We start from the raw sequence: 19,376 nt of genomic DNA on the forward strand, positions 1-19,376 counted from the left end.
TGAATATAAACATTTTCTGACATGACATTAAGACTTACTGTATTTCCTTGTAAGAGAGAAATTGGCGAGTCACTTAATGGAGAATACCAATAATGCCTGTAAAAACTATAGGGAAGAAAACACCCGCAAAAAGAACAATAAGTACAGTGAAATATACACGCAGCATTTCACACTTTTACAGCCGGAGGGTGAGGTTTTTTCCCCTTGAAATAGTTCTATAATTGTGCAAAGTACAGAGCTACAACACGCTGTTTTTCTTATTATCTTTAAGGGCCTGATCCTTCCAGTTCTTGTCATGTATCAGGTTGTCTCAATATAGATTTAGATGCCTAGCTTAAGGTACACAAGTTTAATCATTTTAGTGTTAACTTCTATGTCTAGTTTCCCATCTGCAAATGGGGATAACTATACATAACTAACCTCACAAATGAGACACACAATTAAGTGTTTCTATGGCATTTTGAGTTTTTTAGATAGAAAGCACTAGACAAATACAAAGTACAATTTTTTTTCTTCTAAAAATTCTGAATGATGATGGTGTTGGAGGGAAAATTTAAAAGAAAAAAACCCCTTTTCCTTTTTGTGGGAAGATAATAGGTTTTTCTCAGGGAAAGGAACAAATGTAATCATATGAAAATTGATTTAAGACAACATAGTTCCTTGTAAAAACCTGCAACTAAAAAAAAGATTTACACGAACTATAGACTTTTGGTGAAACAGTGGACTTTTTACGGCTAAGCTCCAGACATCAGCTTGGTAATTTATGATGAAACAATTTCTGTATTGTAGAATCTCAAGCTCCATTTGGAACTTCCCACAAACAATAACTGCACTTCAGTTATGATCCAATCATCAGGATTAAACTTTATATTCTCTGGAATATGTCTCAAGGGCTTTTTTTCCCCCCTCTAGTTTTTCTTGGCACATATTGAACCATGTACAAAATTCTGCATGCTAACCAAAGTTTCTTGATTAAAATCTTCACCAATAAAATGACTTTCTAGGAAACAGCAAAACAATTTTTCCTGAAATCTTGGTTTGTTTCCTTGTTTTGCCCATTTGAACAGGTTAGTTTTCCAACTTTGTTAAAGTGGTCAGGGATCCATTAGGGTACAATCAAGGTATTAGGAAAAAGATTTTATTTTGATAAGGACATTTTGGATTGTACACAAAAGTTATTCTGACCACCAAATTAAATAAATAAATAAATAAATAGTTAAAGGTTTATAGAAATGACAAGAATGACAAAAAGGACTTTGTAAAGTGAGGAGCAGTGAAAGTATATTTTTTTGCTTAAAATTCAAGTCAGTGAGTAATTCTCCTAGAGCTACAGAGCACACACTATTAATGATCACAATTTTAGAATAATTTTGTCTCAGGATTATGTTGTTGTTTGTAGCATGGAGCTTTAGACATCTGGTTATGACCCGTGAACAGAATATTTCAAGGGGCCTGAGAGCTCTTTGATGGAGAAGGTACTTGAAATATTGACTCAATCAAAGGCTAACATTGGGATGACCTCCTTCATTCTGAGCCGTTTTTACTTAATCTTTTGGGCAAAGATCAGTTTTTAGGATTACAATTACAACTTTTTGGTGATGCTATAGTGAAGAACTAATTTAGCCTCCTAATTCTGTGTTAGTACCTTCAGACTTCACCTATGTTCAAGTGTGAACATCATATTGTTTCTAAGCCTAGCATCCCAGGATATTAGTACATTATTTGTTCCACGAGCCACGGCACTCGGCCAGCTTTAGGTCAATTTCTAATTTTAACTACAACAGAACCTTAGTAGAGATTACAGTAGGTAAGGCAGCAAATGACTAGGTTATGGATTTGGCCATCATGCTACAAAGGAAGGGGTGGATTTTTGAGATGTTGTGAAGGAAGAAGAAATAGGATTCAGCCACAGACTAAATGAGGAGGAGAGGGAGGAAGCAAAGAAGATTCCCAGCTTGCTCAATTCCTGATCAGTTTACTCACATAAGTAGTCCCATTGAAATCAACAATATTACTTCTATGAGTAAGACTAGCAGGATTTGGCCTTGTATTGTCAGTAGCTGTAATACCAGGGAAATTGGAAAACCACACAAAATTGGCAATATGTGCCACTGGTTTTGACATTCCTGCAGATATATCACAGGAAGTTACAGGATTGCAGTATGCATAAATGCAATTGGTTTTCCACAAAAATATTTCACACCAGTCTGAAGTTGGACAGAAGACGACAGCAATGATTTAACTGTGAGATTCCTGTGGTGGTGAAAAGGAAACACCCCCCACAGGTCTCAAAATGAAGATGACATATATCAAATGGTAAATCACCAGGTAAATCACAGACTTTGTACCTCTGTGGCTTCTTTTATCTGAGGGTCTCAAAGCTCTTTACAAAAGTAGGTAATATCCCCTCTTTACACATAGAGCAACAGAGTGATTGAATATCTTAGGTCACACAGAATATTACTGAATAAATCTCATGTCCCGTAGACCTGTGGTCTGCCTGTCTGTCTATCACAGATAGTTAGAAGGCATCAGAATGCTTACCATGGCATTGATGCATTAATCATGATGGCTTCCTGTAGAAAGGAAGTAGTAGTTTTCCTCATGGACAAGTTTTTAAAAAAAGAGTCAAGAAACAGATCTCTTGATGAAAGAAGGGGACAAGAAGTGGGGAGAAGGTCCCACCAGAGCTATGTGGGAAACTGTTTTCCTGCCTCACAAATGTTGTTAAAATCCCAAATCACGACAAAAGGTCAAAATCTCAAATTTTCACAAACCAAAAAAGGGAATAAAATATTTATTTTGGACTAATCAAAACTTTTTGGGGTTTGTTTTTTTCCCCATCTTTTTGTGAGCCTTTTTCAGTCTAGTTAGCTTAAGTTTCAAAACAAGTAGTCATTTAACTGGAATTTTTCTTCCAACTAGCTCTAGTCTCCCTACACACAAATAACTGGGAAAGTCCCTTAATAAGATCATCTTATCATCTCCCAGTGTGTCTTCTCATACCTGTTATGGACTATAAGTTCATGGAAATAGGGGCTGTCTTTATCTGTTATATAATGCTAAGCACACTGGTAGTGCATGTTCATAGTGATAATAGTGCAATTGGAAAATCCCCAGCTCAATGTTAATGCTATTAGCACTGAAATAAACTCAGCTAGGAAATGAAATTAACATGCTGGAGTTCATACAATTGTTACCATCATTTCGCTCAAACCAGTTTCCAGGAAAGTTGGGTTAACTTTAGGATGCTGACTAAGCCCCTAGTATTTAATACATTTGTGTCAATCTCATTTTGGAGGATTTTAATTAGGGCTTTGGGGAGACTTCTAGGGTACACTGTACTGTAGGTGTGTTATCTCATAGCTGGAAGATGAGGCTGCAGTGAGTGTCAACTGACCCTACCTCTTCCCCCCATGCTCAGAACAGCACCCTGCAGATATGCCCCACTCCCTCTTCTGCTAAAACTGGTCAAAGTCTTTCAGATTTCAACTTTTGTGCAATATTAAGTATTTCAAATTTGAAAAAATTCTTGTGAAGTTCTTGTCTTAAAAAACAAAACAAACTTATTTTAATTTAAACCAGTTCTATGTTCTGTGAGTTCTTCAGTCTGGGAACCAGCAGGGGTAGTGGCAGATAGCATGTCAAGGAGACAGGCTAGGGCAAGCAGGAACTGGCATATAGTGCAGAGTGGCATAATGTAAAGTTAGCCACCAACTGTCTCAGTCAAATGAGAGAAATTGCCAAGGTGGCTCTGAGGTAAGTCTGCAGTTGGGGGGCAGGGGAGAGGAATAGATAAACAGATATGAGTTGCATGAAATTCCATCATCAGGTAACGGCAAGCATGACAGTTCTTTGAGGTAATTCTAATCCCTGACCTAAAATAAAGCAGGCCTCATGGGGTGGGGATGGGAGGTCTAGCCACATTTGGCAGATCACAGTGGTAGGAAAGTGAGACCGAATGAATCTTGGCATTCACACTCTACACACTATTGTAACAATCTTTGTACAAAATATGCCTTGTGAGGTATCTGCTATGCCTTGTGAAAATAAGCCTTGTGAGGTATCATTTAAAAACTAATAACTCACTAGTCAGTCTGGAACCTCTTTCACCACCAGACTCCTTGATTCCAACCTCACAGCAGGAATTTATTTTAGGGGTAAACTGTCGGAAAATGAATTTCAAAGGGTGACTGAACTATAAAAGTGAGGAGCAAAAACACCCCAAGTTATGTCTCCCTATCCATTTCTTGCTCTTTAACCTACGAAGACAAAAGAGACCAGCCCATTTGACTTTGAGAGAGATTCTGACCTGAAATTTGCCCAGCCCTGTTGCTGGGAGCATTGATAAGAATTTTATCTTGAACCAAGCCTAGCTTGTTAAGTTTTAGTCCTAGGAACTTTATTTCTCTTGTAACCATTTCTGACTTTCATGCCCCGTACCTGTACTCACTTAAAACCTCTTTGTCGTTAAATAAACTTGTTTTATTCTTTAATCAAAACTAATCCAGTGTTGTGAACTGTGTGGGTAACTCATTTAGGGTGTCAAACTGTTGTATATTGGTCCCCTTAGAGGCACAATGGACCTAATGTGTCTGAATTGTCCAGGAGAGGGCTGGATAGTGCAGCACACACATTTTGGAGGGGAAATTGAGACTGGGACCATATTTGGGTCACCTGGCAAGTGGTAACCAAGGCTTCTGGAAGTCAGTGTGTGGCTGGTGTTTGGTGACAGGCTGCTGGGATGAGAAGTGCTGGCCCAGAGCTGTGGCTACACACAGACACTAAGCGTGTGTGTGACCTGCCTGCTCATAGGCTGTTTATGAGTGATCCAGGTGGGAGCTACAGCAGCAAAGCATTGTGAGGCATCTGAGGTTACAGGCCAGGGTGACACAGCCCCTCACCGTTCTGGATTACATCCCAGAATGTCATAGAAGGGTCTTATTAAAGAGAGGGGAAGGAATCTGGAAGAAGGTGAGGCTCAGAGTGGAGCAGAAGAGAATGATAGGAGCTATGTTTACTGGGTACCTGTTCCTCAGTTCAGAGCCCTCAGAATTAGTATTGTTATTCTGAGGGTTATTTCCATATACACATAGGGCTATTTTAGCAGCTGAAGGGCTAAAACTGTGATCTTGTTAAATATGGCAACTTAAATTCATAATTAAAACGCGAAGAAAAGTTCTAGAATAATGTTTTTGTGCATTGTTTCCCAATATCAATTTCTGTAATTCATATTGGTTTCATATTATTATTAATCAGATACAACATTTGACTAATATTGCCATTACTTATTGAATAATTATTCTTCTATTTTGTTCTAGCATTCAGCCAGTTCTGCTATCAAAGAAGAACATTCAAAGAGGGATCTCTGTACCAAGACTCAGAATGCAGTCAGTGTCATAACACACAGGACAGACCACACCAAGCATTTCCTTTCACTTTCTTGACTTTAAATTTCACTCTTCTCTACAGGGGTTTTACCAAGATATGACAGCGTAGTAACCACTTTGGGCACTAGTCCCTCTCTAGCTCTCATAGGCCTGGAGCTTCAGCGGATAATGCTAATGCAGCCTCAGCACATTGGGACACAATGAGCAATCCTCAGTCCATTCTTCAAGGAATTCTCCATCATTACACTAGTATTTTATTTATTTTGCCTCCTTTACTAAAGGGGGAGTGAAGCGTATCGTTTTGCTCTTCAGACAAAAGAACAAAATCCAACCCAAAAAACACAGACCCCCCCCCCAACTCTTTCCCTGCCTATTTGGATGTTGATTAATTTGTCTCTGAAATTATTATTTCAAAATTTCCAAAAACATTTTTTGCCAAGGCCAAAAAAAAGTAATGCCGAGCACAGCAAGAGCTGTAAATTGCTGTCTAACTTGCATGGGATCTCACATCTTTATTTTATTTCTCTCTTTTTCTTTAAATGGACAAATATGTGCAATGACAGGCTCTGCATTATTGGGTGTGCTTGTAAAAGTCACCAGAAAAATATACCTCAGGGAACAATCTTGCATTGGGAGGATGCAGACTTGATGACCTTACAGGGCTTCACCACTAACTTCTGCCATTCACACGAACGCACACAGCCATATCAAAGTCTACAATGAACTCATGTGTTTTATATTCTCTTTAAATATCTATTTAAATAAAAACAAACTGTCTTCCAAATGGCACCAGTGCTCCTAACACTGTGTAGGACATGCCCCCAAACACTCCTTTTCTTCATTCATCTAAGCCCTACTTTTCATTATTACACCCCTTCCTTCTATTTCCAGCATATTTTCAGACCTGCCCTCGCCATGCATGTGCCCTCTTTCCTCCAATGAGAGCAGGACCCCGTTTTGCTCTTTAGGCTGCATCTCTTAGTATTGGATTCTGACATGTAATTGTGGCACTAAACCAACATTGACTGTGATTAGGCTTGGAAGGATTTGATTTGATTGGTAAATGCAGGTAAGCGATTTCATTGTACACACAAACTGATGAAACAATATTTCCGTTGATAATAATCAAAGTTTATAGGTAGGCTAAGTAAGAAAAGTACTACTTGAACTTATTGTTTGATTTAAGGATATTTATTGGTATATTTTGGCACAAGAAGTTGGCAAGTTATATTTTAATGGTTATAAAGCTTTAACTTTTGAATCTCAACAGCTACTGTCAAATTCTTGTCTGACCCCCAACCCCATTGTGTGCTGCCTCCTAATTTCCCTTAACTGTCAACGTTTTACATTGATAACTATTTTTTAAAATTGCTTAGACCCCATAATTTTGCACATGAAAATGTAAAATCAATATCTTCAAAATGCTTAAAATAAATATGGGTATCTGTCAAAATGATAAAATAAAAGTCTATTTCTGCCAAGCCTAAATATAATTTAATTTCTCTGTTCATTTTAACACAATAGTGGCAGCAATGGGAAACTGACCAGACAAACTCCATGTGGAATCAGTCCTGACTTAAGTAGAGCTTTCTAATTTAAGGGAAGACTTCCTTCTCAGTTTGAGTCACAACATAATCACCAAGAGCATTTACTCTCTTTTTGGAGCATTGGTGGGCTTTGGATATTTCTTTTCAGGAAATTTGCTAAAGGAGTTCCCTGCTGGGTCATTATTGTTTAATTTTTTTATATATATATATATATATATATATATATTACACACACACACAGTATTCTGTCTTTGTTTGACACAAACTATTTTGTTGCTTCTCTCCCGCTGTAACATTTTTAATATTCAGCTGCAGTGTGACCTTTTAAAAAGACTGCCCAAAAGTATGAAAAGGTGTATTAAAAGATAGTATCCTGCACCAGAAGAGAGATAGTTTAGTATACTTAATATTGTAGGTCTTTTTCATTTCTAATTTCTAAGATTCACAGGTTTCAGAGTAACAGCCGTGTTAGTCTGTATTCGCAAAAAGAAAAGGAGTACTTGTGGCACCTTAGAGACTAACCAATTTATTTGAGCATAAGCTTTTGATGAAGTGAGCTGTAGCTCACGAAAGCTTATGCTCAAATAAATTGGTTAGTCTCTAAGGTGCCACAAGTACTCCTTTTCTTTTTGCGAATACAGACTAACACGGCTGTTACTCTGAAACCCTTAATTCTAATGAAACTAAAGACTTTTAAAATGCTGAGCTGGATAACAATCTCTTTTTGATGATGCAGATAACAGGTAAAATATAAGGAGTACTTGTGGCACCTCAGAGACTAACAAATTTCTCCAAGGTGCCACAAGTACTCCTTTTCTTTTTGCGAATACAGACTAACATGGCTGCTACTCTGAAACCCGGTAAAATATAGAATCACTTCATTCTATGATTCCTAACTTAGCCGGTGTTTGCAGTTAGATTGCCTTTTAAACTTATACTATACTATTCAGTGGCAGAATAGTATAAGCCATATTCACTATAAGATTATTTAGGCTAAGAATTTGCTGGTTTGTGTGTAGCATATGTGTGTATGTGCGCACACACCTCTCTCTGTCTCTCTCGGACTCTCTGAAGACTTTCTCCACCCAAACACTTTGAATAGGTTTTTATAATATGAATAAAAAGAAAAGGAGGACTTTTCTACAGCTCACTTCATTGGGTGCATCCAAAGCTTATGCTCAAATAAATTGGTTAGTCTCTAAGGTGCCACAAGTCCTCCTTTTCTTTTGCGGATACAGACTAACACGGCTGCTACTCTGAAACCTATAATATGAATGTTTTTCTCCAACTGTTATTGTACCAGTAAGGCTTGTTTTAGTCTTAATTCAAAAGATCATTTCAAAATAATGAAAAGAGTGATGATAGCAAGAGACATTTGGGGTACAGAGTGGCAGCTATTTTCTGTTCCCAGTCTGGTGCAGTAAAATAGTGAACAGCAAGGTAATTCCAGCTGGGAAATACAGTCAGTCTTTAAACAGCAAAGAGAGTGTGTTATTTCCTGTCTACATTTGATCTTTGTGCATAGAAGCTTCACCCAGACAGAAAAATGTGTAAGGAGGGGATTTTCCTGAAAAAATGAGTATGTCAAACACACCTTTTTGACATATGTATTAATGTTCATCTAGAAACTTGCAATATTCTTGTATGTACATGTGTTCAGATGAGAGTATGTTCCTCAGTATTTGAACCATAGCAGCTTAGGCACTGAATAAAATAAGATGTATTTTCATCAGAGTAAACAATATTGTACACACATATTCTGCTTCAAGCTTTCCTTCTATTGTTCTTTGTTGACTTCAGCAGGACTAATCATGTGAGCAAAGTTGCTTATATGCGTAAGTGTTTACAAACTGTTGCCGTCAGGACTTAAATACCTACTTCATGAATCTACAGTTAAACTGGAATAAAAGAGAGCAAGGAGGCACTAGAAAGAAACACTAAGAAAAATAATATAGGAATGAGGAAATTCAAGGATACTGTGAAACTTAGTATGTGTATATCACACTGTACCCACTGATGAATCATAATCTTCTTGTAATTATATCCAGTGCCAGAACTGCTATGATCCGTTTGCTCAGGAATATATTTTCATGTACAGAACAGTTATTGTAACTCTTGATCTATATGTCGAACGAGTGATAGTCCATGAACCAAATGTTTTCCTTGCTCTTCCTTTTTGCTGGAATGTAAATAATATTTTTAAGTTGTTGTTCGTTCCTTCCTATTTGGGCCTATTCTTCCCTATATGGGAAAGTTGCCTTCTACTTGCATGTAAAATATAAATGAATCAGATTTCACATGAATGTCATGGATATGATATATTTAAAATACTCTATATATAAAAAAATATTTAATGTGGAAAATATATCATTTTGACAAATAATTTTTGGCCTAGTTTGTTACAATAGGAATGTTTAATAATTTTTTATGTAAATTTTTGGGAACAGAGGCTGTGCTAGTGGTTCTAGCAGGGGACTGGGATTTAGGAGATCGGTTCTATTTGCTGCTTTGACTTCCTGCGTCACTTTGGCCAAGTGACTTGTGCCTCAGTTTCCTCCTCTATAAAATAGGGGATACCTCTCTGGGGACACATTGAGGATTATGCTAATTTATTGAGATTGTGTCAGACTCAAAGGTGGTGTGTAGGGGAGTGCATGTTAGACTCATTTAGACTTTTTATACACACTGCAACAATGGGGAAGAAAGTGTTAGCTAGAATACCTCAGTATATGAAACTTACACAAATTAGACTTCTGACCCTTTTGAAGAATAACATAGGTCTGAGTTAGAGATGGTTAAAAACTTGATTAAATTTGAAACCACTTTTATAATAGGTTTCCCATTTTTTGTTAGTGAAAATTATTTGGCCAGCTCTAGTCCATTGGAAAAGTTTCCATTACAGTAAATGGAAAGGAGTCTGAGCTAGGGCAAGAAGTCTAATTCACACCACATGACACTTCTGAGTTTGGCCCTTTGTATGTACAGATGAAATGTGTATTTAGTTCACTTGTGCAATTCAAATACAAGGACTCAGCCCTTTCCATTTGCCCATATGTGGACTGATCAGATGGAAATAAGTCCATTTCATGCATTTCTTGTGCCTTCAAACTCTCTTTGAAGCCAGTCAAGCACTATGTTCTTCTCACACAACATGGTGAAGATTAAAAATGAGACTTTCCATGCAGGGCCACCATGGTTTAGTACCAAGATGCCCCAGGACTGTGGGTAACACAGCATGACGACATTCCATAATTTAAAAACTATAATACATGAAGTGATCAGGGCATGAAGTTGATGCTTGGAGTCCAGTCTATTCACTCCGGATATCCAGGTTAGCTCTCTCAAATGGCCTCTTTCAGCCCTTAGATGTTTTTTAATTTATTAAGAACTTAGCTTACATAAAGAAAAAAAGGGAAGGAAGCAAGGGGAATTTTTTTACATTAATATTCCAGAAACACAGTCTTACTAGAGCCTTGTAGTTAGAATATGCCAGTTTGCTGTTGGTGATATTGTGTGTGGCCAACTCTCAAGATTTTGTTATTGGTCTCATGATTATGACTGTTTTTCTTAAAGCCCCTGGAGTCAAATGGCTATGTGATGATTTCAGCCTTCATTCTTACCGTTTCTTTAAGTTTCTAGCCCTTGTGGCTGTGGAGAAAGCTTCAAAATGTGACCCCAGGGCACTCTAAAGGCTCAAACAGCAGAAGGCAAATAAAAAGAATACCAAATCTATTATTTTTACATAATCTCATGATTTTTGGTGTCTGACAGGATTTTTGAACATCTGGGGTTGGCAATACTGCTACCTCAAACATTGTAAAAATCTGACAAACATTCTATACCTGAACAAGTCTGTGCCTGACTTGTCTGAAAGGACGCACAAAGCCACGGAGGAAGCATAAGATAGGGATAGAGGAAGAGGTGTAAACTAAGTAAAAGATTTCCCCTCAAACCAGCTTCTGAGTCTACTCAAACCGACATTCGTGGCTGTTTTCTTTACCATTGTAAATCACTTACATCTGAAGAGTATTCTTTAGCATAGCAATGATACTCTGATGATATTCAACTTATACAACCCAACACATTAATTTTAAGCCACCTGCACTGAAAATTGTTGGATTTTATCACAGTTGGCACTTACTGAAAATCCAAGTAAATAGTTGACCAAGTAAAAGAGCCACTCCTTTTAAAAACAACCCTCTCTCTGTTCTCTTCCCTAGGAATCCCTGTCTACATTCCCAACTTTCTGTTGGAAAGAAGGTCACATCTAGTGGCTGACAAACAATCACCAACTTTTGTTTTGCTGATTTGTGTATTAAGTGAGAAGTTTAATGCTACTTGCTTTTGTGGTCTTGATGCTGCTTTTGTTTCGCCACTTTTGGGAGGGGAGGAGAGGGAGAGATTTTTGTGGATTTCAATGGTAATGTGAAATCCATCTAGATTTTTTTCCCTTTTGTGACAGATCTGATCCCATTGTTCTAATTGTGACATTTTCCCGTAATCTTATTGTAGGCAGCAAGTAGTAGTAAAAAACAAGAATTCCTTGAAAAATATCCAAGGTTTTGACATTTGTGTTCAGTCCGCATCAGAATAAAAACTAGACGATTTGAATATTTTTACAAAGAGAGCGAGAGATCCACCTTAAAATAGCCAATACCCCTGTGATTAGGGCACTCACCTGAGATATGGGAGACCCAGGTTCAAATGGTCTGGACTCACACCTAACCACAGGGCTACAGAGTCAGTCTCTCTCTTTCTGCTCCAGTGAATATTTAATTATTTATACAAAGTGGAATAGCTCTTCCACTGGAAAGGGAGAGAGAGTAATGCTATTAGGACACTCACGTGGTACACAGTAGGAGACCCAGGTTCAAGGTCCTGCTCTGCCTGAGTCAGAGAAGAGATTTAATCCTGGCTCTCCTGCATTGCCCAGTGTCCAAATCACTGGGAAACTGATGGGCTATTCTGGGGTCTCTTCCTCTCCCCCCGGAAATTCCATCCGGGATCTGAAATTTTTTCCAGCGAAGCTTTGGTCAAAACAGATGCATTTCCACACACGCACACAAAACAGCTTACTTTGAGATGTGTGGTCGCTATGTGCATGGGTACACACGCACACTACATGCGGGAGAATGGAAAAATCTTTCAAGTGGTGTCCATTGGTCCATGTCTGTGCCCTGAAGCCTGTCGTGCTCAGCACCACGGTATATGGGGAGGTGCAGACTGTTTTCTACCACTAATAGTGTCATGATCCGTGGCAGAGGGAAGGAGGGCAGGTAGAGGAATGCAGATAGGGATCACACATCTCAGGACCTGTCACATTACAGGTAAGTAAACTCCATTTCCTATTCAAGTGCTGGTCCCTATATATATTCCAAATGGGGGTGACTGGTAAACAGTAGTCAAAGAAGAGGGTGGTATGAGGGTGCAGGCAGTACTGATGTTGTTCAAAGGCTGTGTCTGCAGAAGAGGCTTAGCTTAATGCTTCATGAAGGTGTGGATGGAACTCTAGGTTGATGCTTTACAAATATCCCACACAGGTACTTCTTGGAGAGATGCTTACTGAGGTTGCCTGTGTTCCAGTGGATGGGCCCTCATCCTGTCCAAGGAGTGATGTGTCGTAACTGACAGCAGCCAGGAATTCTCTTGGAGAGGATCTGCATAGATATTGCTTAACCCCACGTTCATTCTGCTGTAGCAACACATAGTGTAGACATTTTTTGAATTGGTTTCATTCTTTGTGGGTAGAACACCAAAGCTCCTCTGATGTCAAGAGACCAAAGCCTCTGCTTTTCACTAGAGGCATGATGTTTTAGAAGGAATACCAGTATGTGAATTGATTGATCTATGTGGAATTCAAACATTACCTTGGGAATGAATTTTGGGTGGAAGCAAAGGGATACCTTTTCTTTTTGAAAAGTAGCATATATGGCAGGTTGGCCATGAGTGGCCTCAGCTTGCTCAACCTCCTGACCAATGTGATGGTGACCTTCATAGACAGGAGGGACATTGAGCACATGGTTAGATGTTCAAAGGGTGGCCTGATAAGTATTGACAGTGCAAGACTGAGGTTTCATTGAGGTGTTGGCTTCACTACTGGTGGGAATGTCCGAGTGAGACCCTTCAGGAATTTGATTATTATTGGGTGTGTGAAAATAGAATAGCTCTCTACCCAAGAGTGGAAGGCAGTGATTGCTGCTAGGTGGATCTGCAGTGAGCTAATAGACAGGCCCAACATGTTCTGGTATTCCTGCTTTTCTAGACTATTAGCTGTCTCTGGGGATAACTGGTTTTTTCTGCCCAGGTGTGGAACTCTCGAAGAAGTTTCAGTTTCAACAAATGGGAATTTTCTGACAAAAAACATTTCATTGAAAAATTCCTTAGCAGTTGTAGCAGCAAGTCATTCTGGAGGTGATGGTTTACTTGTGAAATACCTGTAAATTGATTCATCATAGTAACATCTTCTTTCATTTTCCTGGTAATTCCTTGAAACATACTTAGAGTTGTGCTTTTCAGCCACATCCTTTTCCTCATGATGATGTCATAAAGGAAGGGAATTGGGTCTCCACTTTGTTCCTTTTAGGTGGTGGAATGAATAATTTAACAGTATCTTTCCCCAGCCTGGGTGCACTATTCTGTTTCCCCTTCCTTTCCTCATTGCAGGAAAGAGGAATTTCCTCTCCTCTCACTACCAGACAGAGAGTTGCATCTAAACCATCACTTTTTCTTCTTCATACCCTCATTCCGACTCCACCAACTTCCCCTCCCATCTGCACAAGGGGACCTAGCATTCTCTCTGCCTTCTGGAAAGTTCTTAATTGGCCCCAGGTGTCTTAATTGACCTGGAGCAGCTGCCATTTAACTTATCCTGGTAGCAGGGATTTGTTTCACCTGGAGCTATATTTTTGTTTCCCTTCTTCCCCTTTCACCGTTAAACTGTTGAACACAATGGGTCTAGAGATGTTTGTGTTTGTTTAAGGTCACAGCCATGCATCTCTAGATATCACTATCCAAAAGGTCCAACTGGCCAATCAGAATGCTGCTTTGGACAATACAGCTATGTCTACACAGAGATAAAAGGGGAGCCACTGCAGCTGGCCTAGATCAAAAGGCATAGGCTGCGGGGCTAAAAATTGTGTAGACATTCTGGCTTGAGCTGGAGCCCAAGCTCTGGGACCTTCCACTTTCGCAGATTCCCAGAGCTTGAGCTCCAGTCCAAGTCCAGACATCTACACAGCAATTTTTCAGATCTGGAGCTTGAGCCCGATGAGCCTGAGTCAGCTGACCCAGGCCAGCTGATGTTTTTTTATCCCTGTATAGATGTACTCTCAGTGTCTCTAGCTGGGCTTTGGAAACTGCTGAAGAAAAATGTCTTCTCACTTAAACAAAAAACAGGAGTACCTGTGGCACCTTAGAGACTAACAAATTTATTTGAGCATAAGCTTTTGTGGGCTACAGCCCATTTCATCAGATGCATAGAATGGAACATATAGGAAGATGATATATATATATATATACACACACACACACACACACATAGTGTTCTCCTACCGGTTTTTGAATGTTATGATTCCTGATGTCAGATTTGTGTCCATTTAGAATAATAGAACACTTCAACCTCTCTGGTCACTCAGTAACAGACTTAAAGGTGGCAATTTTGCAACAGAAAAGCTTCAAAAACAGACTCCAACGAGAAACTGCGGAGCTTGAATTAATGTGCAAACTCGATACCATTAACTTGGGTTTGAATAGAGACTGGGAGTGGCTGCGTCATTACACATATTGAATCTATTTCCCCATTTTAAGTATCCTCACACCTTCTTGTCAACTGTCTAAATGGGCCATCTTGATTATCCCTACAAAAGTTTTTTTTTCTCCTGCTGATAATAGCTCATCTTAATTAGCCTCTTACAGTTGGTAAGGCTACTTCCACCTTTTCATGTTCTCTGTATGTGTGTATGTCTATCTATCTATATATATATATCTTCTTACTATATGTTCCATTCTATGCATCTGATGAAGTGGGCTGTAGCCCACGAAACCTTATGCTCACATAAATTTGTTAGTCTCTAGGGTGCCACAAGTACTCCTGTTCTTTTCAGGGATACAGACTAACACGGCTTTGACTCTGAAACCTCACTTAAACAGTTTCCCTAGTCACAGGAAGTGGCTTTGTGAGAGAATTTACAGTGTGTTCAGCATATGATGTGTTCATCAATCAAGGAAGTTTGTGCACAGTTGTTAATACAACAGGAGATATTCCCTCAATTTTCTTCCCTTGCAGACAAACTGTTGCAAAAGAAACATTTGCTTACCTTCAGGGAACAAGAAGTCATCTGTTTGAGCACAAGTTCTTGGGAAATGAACTCAGAGTTCTCATGGCACTGTGAAATACTGTTCTTCTCTATCAGATTTCTTATTTCATCATCAAGCTCTATGCTTTCACACCTGCTTAGAAGGAAATGGTAGGGTTATATTGCCAAAGCATACAGGAAAGAATTTAGGGAGCTGTTTTTCTGGTCAACCATTTCCTTATGTGGCACAATATGTGGAAGAGCTAATTCTGTACCTATCACAGGCTTCACCCTTGCACACAGGCACAGAAGAGTAAAGCAGAATCACAGAATTTCAGAATCCCCAAAATGGAACAATAAAGAGTTTGTGTTAGAGTTGGTATAAGATTTTTCTAACAAGAAGGTTTTTTTTGTAAAATGGCTTTTTTCCTTAAAATGAAAATTTTTTTGCATAAAAATCATGAGTCATTTTTGGGGGTTTGTGAAAAATGTGCCTTTTCCCATTTTTTTCAGAAATTTTATATCAAACATGAGCAAAAATTTTATCAAAACGGTTGACTGAAAACCTGGCTCCGGTAATGTTTACAGTAACATTTCTGATCACTAAAAATAGATTTTTTTAAAAACACTTTTTTAAAAAAAGGTCTGTTTGAACTTATTTATTTATTTTAAACCACAATAGGTGTTCATTTTTCCTCTAGATCTAGTTAATAATTTCTCCATTTGAAGCTATCAGGAAAATCATAGGCAGTGAGAATATTTTATCTATGAGCTTTACTTATTTCAGTTTATATAAACAATCCAGAAAGGGGCCTATTCCAGGCAATTTAAAAATGTATTTAAGAACATAGTTCATCCATATAGCAAATCCATCAGTCTCCCCCATAAAAATAAAGGCTATAATTAGGCAAGCGAAAATTTGGCAGACAACAGAACAGTTCATTCTATTTTGTGCTTTTACAGACAGGGACTGTGTGTATTTCTCTTTCCATCAGCATTTGTTCTTTCCCCTGTGTACTAAATAAAAAAGTTGGCAATAAGGAAGGGTAAAGTTTTTTATTTGGTTTATTGTCCAGTAGTCAGACCCCGTGATTATGAGACAGACATTCTTGAGTTCTGATCCCAGAGCTACCACTAATTCTGGAGCTAACACTAACTGTATGTCATTCACAAAATGTATGAACTGGGAGAGGTTTTATATAAATTACTGTAACTTTCAACTAGAAATGTTCAGTCTCTTTGATGCTTTGGACAGTGAAATGATGTTATAGACAATGTCTAAATCCCTTGCCACTTTGGATAAAGTTCAAGTTATACCGTGCTCCAGAATGAGAAACAGTACTGGTTTAGTTAGGCATCTAAGTCCAGCGTGATTACATGGCACTGCATAACAAAGATTGGCACGAAGGTGGGTTATTGAAAACTGAGTAGGGAACTGCTACTAACATGGTATGGTAACTTATCACTCACCAATTAGGTTAAAAAGCTGACTATCAAAATTATACAACATGGCTTGTTGCACTATGGAGCTCCAGATCTCCTAGTGAAACAATCCAAATCGCAATGCCTCCCGACAAAGACTCTGCACTAAATTATGCCACTGCAGATACCCTAACAACACTGAAGGTGCCACAAATAATGGCAACAGGCATTCCAGTGACAATTTAGGATGTACACGAGTTGGTGTGTGGTTGAGTTTAATCACAAAGGGCCCAGTTTGGGGAAGTATTTGGCCCCTTGCTGGATTGGACTCAGAAAATGAAATTTAACCCTGTGCGCAGTGCCAGCATAAAGACCTATGCTTCTTAACTTCCATTTAAGCCCTATTTTCAGACTATAAATAGGAATTAAGTGATGCATGGGCTGGCCTTCTGTACAGGGTGAGTTTCACCTAAAATGAGCAGAAGCAAGCCATTTCAACAAATATGAATGCAAAGCGAGGATTATATGCTAACTACACAAAATACAGTGCCTTCAGCTATGATGGGCAAATTACTACAAAAAGGGTAGTAAACAATGTCACTAGACTACCCTGATCCCTTTAACATTGTTAAGTTATACACAAAGAAAAAATTTAAAAAGGAAAAAAGAAATTCTACCTTTTCCTTAACTTTTCTTATTATAAAACTTCAAAAACACTGTAGACATTACAAGCTGCACGTTAGCAACATATTTTTGTAAGATACTTGAAATGTGTATTGTTGCACAGCATTATTCATAAGTGCATTAATTTGTATGCTCTGTTTTTAAACAAACACATAATTAGGACTTTTTAATGACTCTGTAACATGCATTATTACATACCCATGCTCTCTTATCCACATCCCTCCAAAAAACATTTGTTTCAGCTCCTCCAGATGGCCTGCAAATATGCCTACTGTATGAAATATATTTATACCACATGACAAAATTTATTACACATTATGCAGTAAAATTAAATGCATTTGATAACATCTGGAAGTATTCAGAAATTACAACATCAAAGCAGTCATTTTGGCACAGTTAGGGAAAGGTATACTGAATATTATTTTCATAATTAATGTAAATGTCATGATTCACATAACTAATGTAAATGCCAGAGACTCCAGCCTGTAGGACCTGAACCAGCCATAGGAAGGACTACTGCACTGATGGGAAGGGAGAAAAATTAAGCATGACTGGTTCAGATACAGAGCTTTGCATAAATGAGATTTAGACAATGCAGGTTGCACTGTACAGGTTATTTACATAACAAGATAGCAGGCAGGAAGGCAGGCACTGGGATAACACATAGATTCTCACTGGAAATCCCATAAAATATATTTAAAAGCTTCCTAGTGCCTTCCCTCCTTTTTACACAAATACTCTGGGTGCATTTCCTAACTGATTTCCCAGAGGATTCATATGGGAAATTGGAGGGGAGGGGGGTGACTTTCATGAGGACAAACTTAACTCCTCATTTCATTCTACTAACATATTATTTTGAATGTGGATAGTATAAAACTAATTGACGTGCAGTACAGTATTTCCCACCCTTCAGAAAGAACTAATACAGGTTTGGACTTCAGTCCATTTCCTAAGCCTCCCTTTTACTGAACTTTAGCCAATCACAGTCTTATAATACATTGCCTTGAATTGCTTGTTCTTGACCCATTTCATTATGTTATGCTCCTGTTCATTAAAGGAGTGAAGTCAAGTTTTGTTAATTCCGTGTATGGAACTTACTGTGAAGTATATAAAACATTAAACCATAGAAATTCATTGCATTTGGCATGAAAATAAGCAAATGTAATGTTCTGCTCTGTTAAAGAGTGCAGAAGGTTTCTGTGCGACAAGTTTCTTGTAATTTTAGACAGCCCTAATGAAGCAGTTTTTCCTATTGACCTCTGGACGGCACTCAGAATTTAGCTGTCATAGAAAGTAATGTTCCCAAACACACAAACCACATTAGATTTTACAAAGTTTAAAGGTGCATTTTGTACAATCTTAACTTAAAAGTTGTACTGAACGAAAAACGTTAATAAATTAAGGCATCGTGTTCTGGACTATTTAAGCTGTGCTTTTGTTACTAAAATAACTGTCAGATATCACTGTATTGGCTCTACAATGAAAAGATGACATCTACATTTACTGAAGTGGCAAGTTTCTATTAGAGGTTCTGATAGTTCATATTATGCTTTTCCCTTTTGTAAAAATTGATAAGAAAAAATTGGAAATGCTTGTATTTTTTTTAATGGGACAAAGTCTTTGCTTTCCATATCTTCACAATGCAAGCATATCAACATCTGTGATGTGAGAAAGACATCCAGATTATGAATATATAGCAGGCTGAACGCAGAAGCAAACAAAGGTAAGATGAGCATAGTACTTCCTTCTTGTAATTTAAGTGTTACTTTTATAAGCAAAAAAATCTGATTAGAGCTGTCAAAAAATGGACAAATCTCTTGTACATTTTGAGGTGGTGCTTGTTAAAATTTCATCACTTACCTGCAGGAAACTATGTTCTTAAATGTCACTTTAGTTTGAAATTTTGCTGAAATTCTATATTGGGAAATATTTTTTAGAAGAAAAATGTTTTTTTCCATTTTTTTTTATCAAAAGCCAGCCTTACCTTATAAAAAATGGGGGAGGGAAAGATATGGGATTCCAAATAATCACCATTTTAT

At 38.1% G+C, this 19,376-nt stretch overlaps 1 protein-coding gene across 1 annotated transcript in view; it reads right to left on the bottom strand.

The window, feature by feature from the left end:
* The window catches only part of TNIP3 (TNFAIP3 interacting protein 3), a 97,766-nt gene that overhangs the window by 39,756 nt on the left and 38,634 nt on the right, over positions 1-19,376 (bottom strand). The window contains exons 3-4 of the mRNA XM_073341025.1: positions 17,536-17,593; positions 15,253-15,385 (exon numbers count right to left, since the gene is read on the bottom strand). Of these exons, the coding sequence (XP_073197126.1) occupies positions 15,253-15,385; positions 17,536-17,593 (191 nt within the window). The remainder of the gene's footprint in view (positions 1-15,252; positions 15,386-17,535; positions 17,594-19,376) is intronic.

This window comes from Lepidochelys kempii, chromosome 4 (assembly GCF_965140265.1).
Source record: "Lepidochelys kempii isolate rLepKem1 chromosome 4, rLepKem1.hap2, whole genome shotgun sequence".
Classification (NCBI taxonomy): Eukaryota; Metazoa; Chordata; order Testudines; family Cheloniidae; genus Lepidochelys; species Lepidochelys kempii.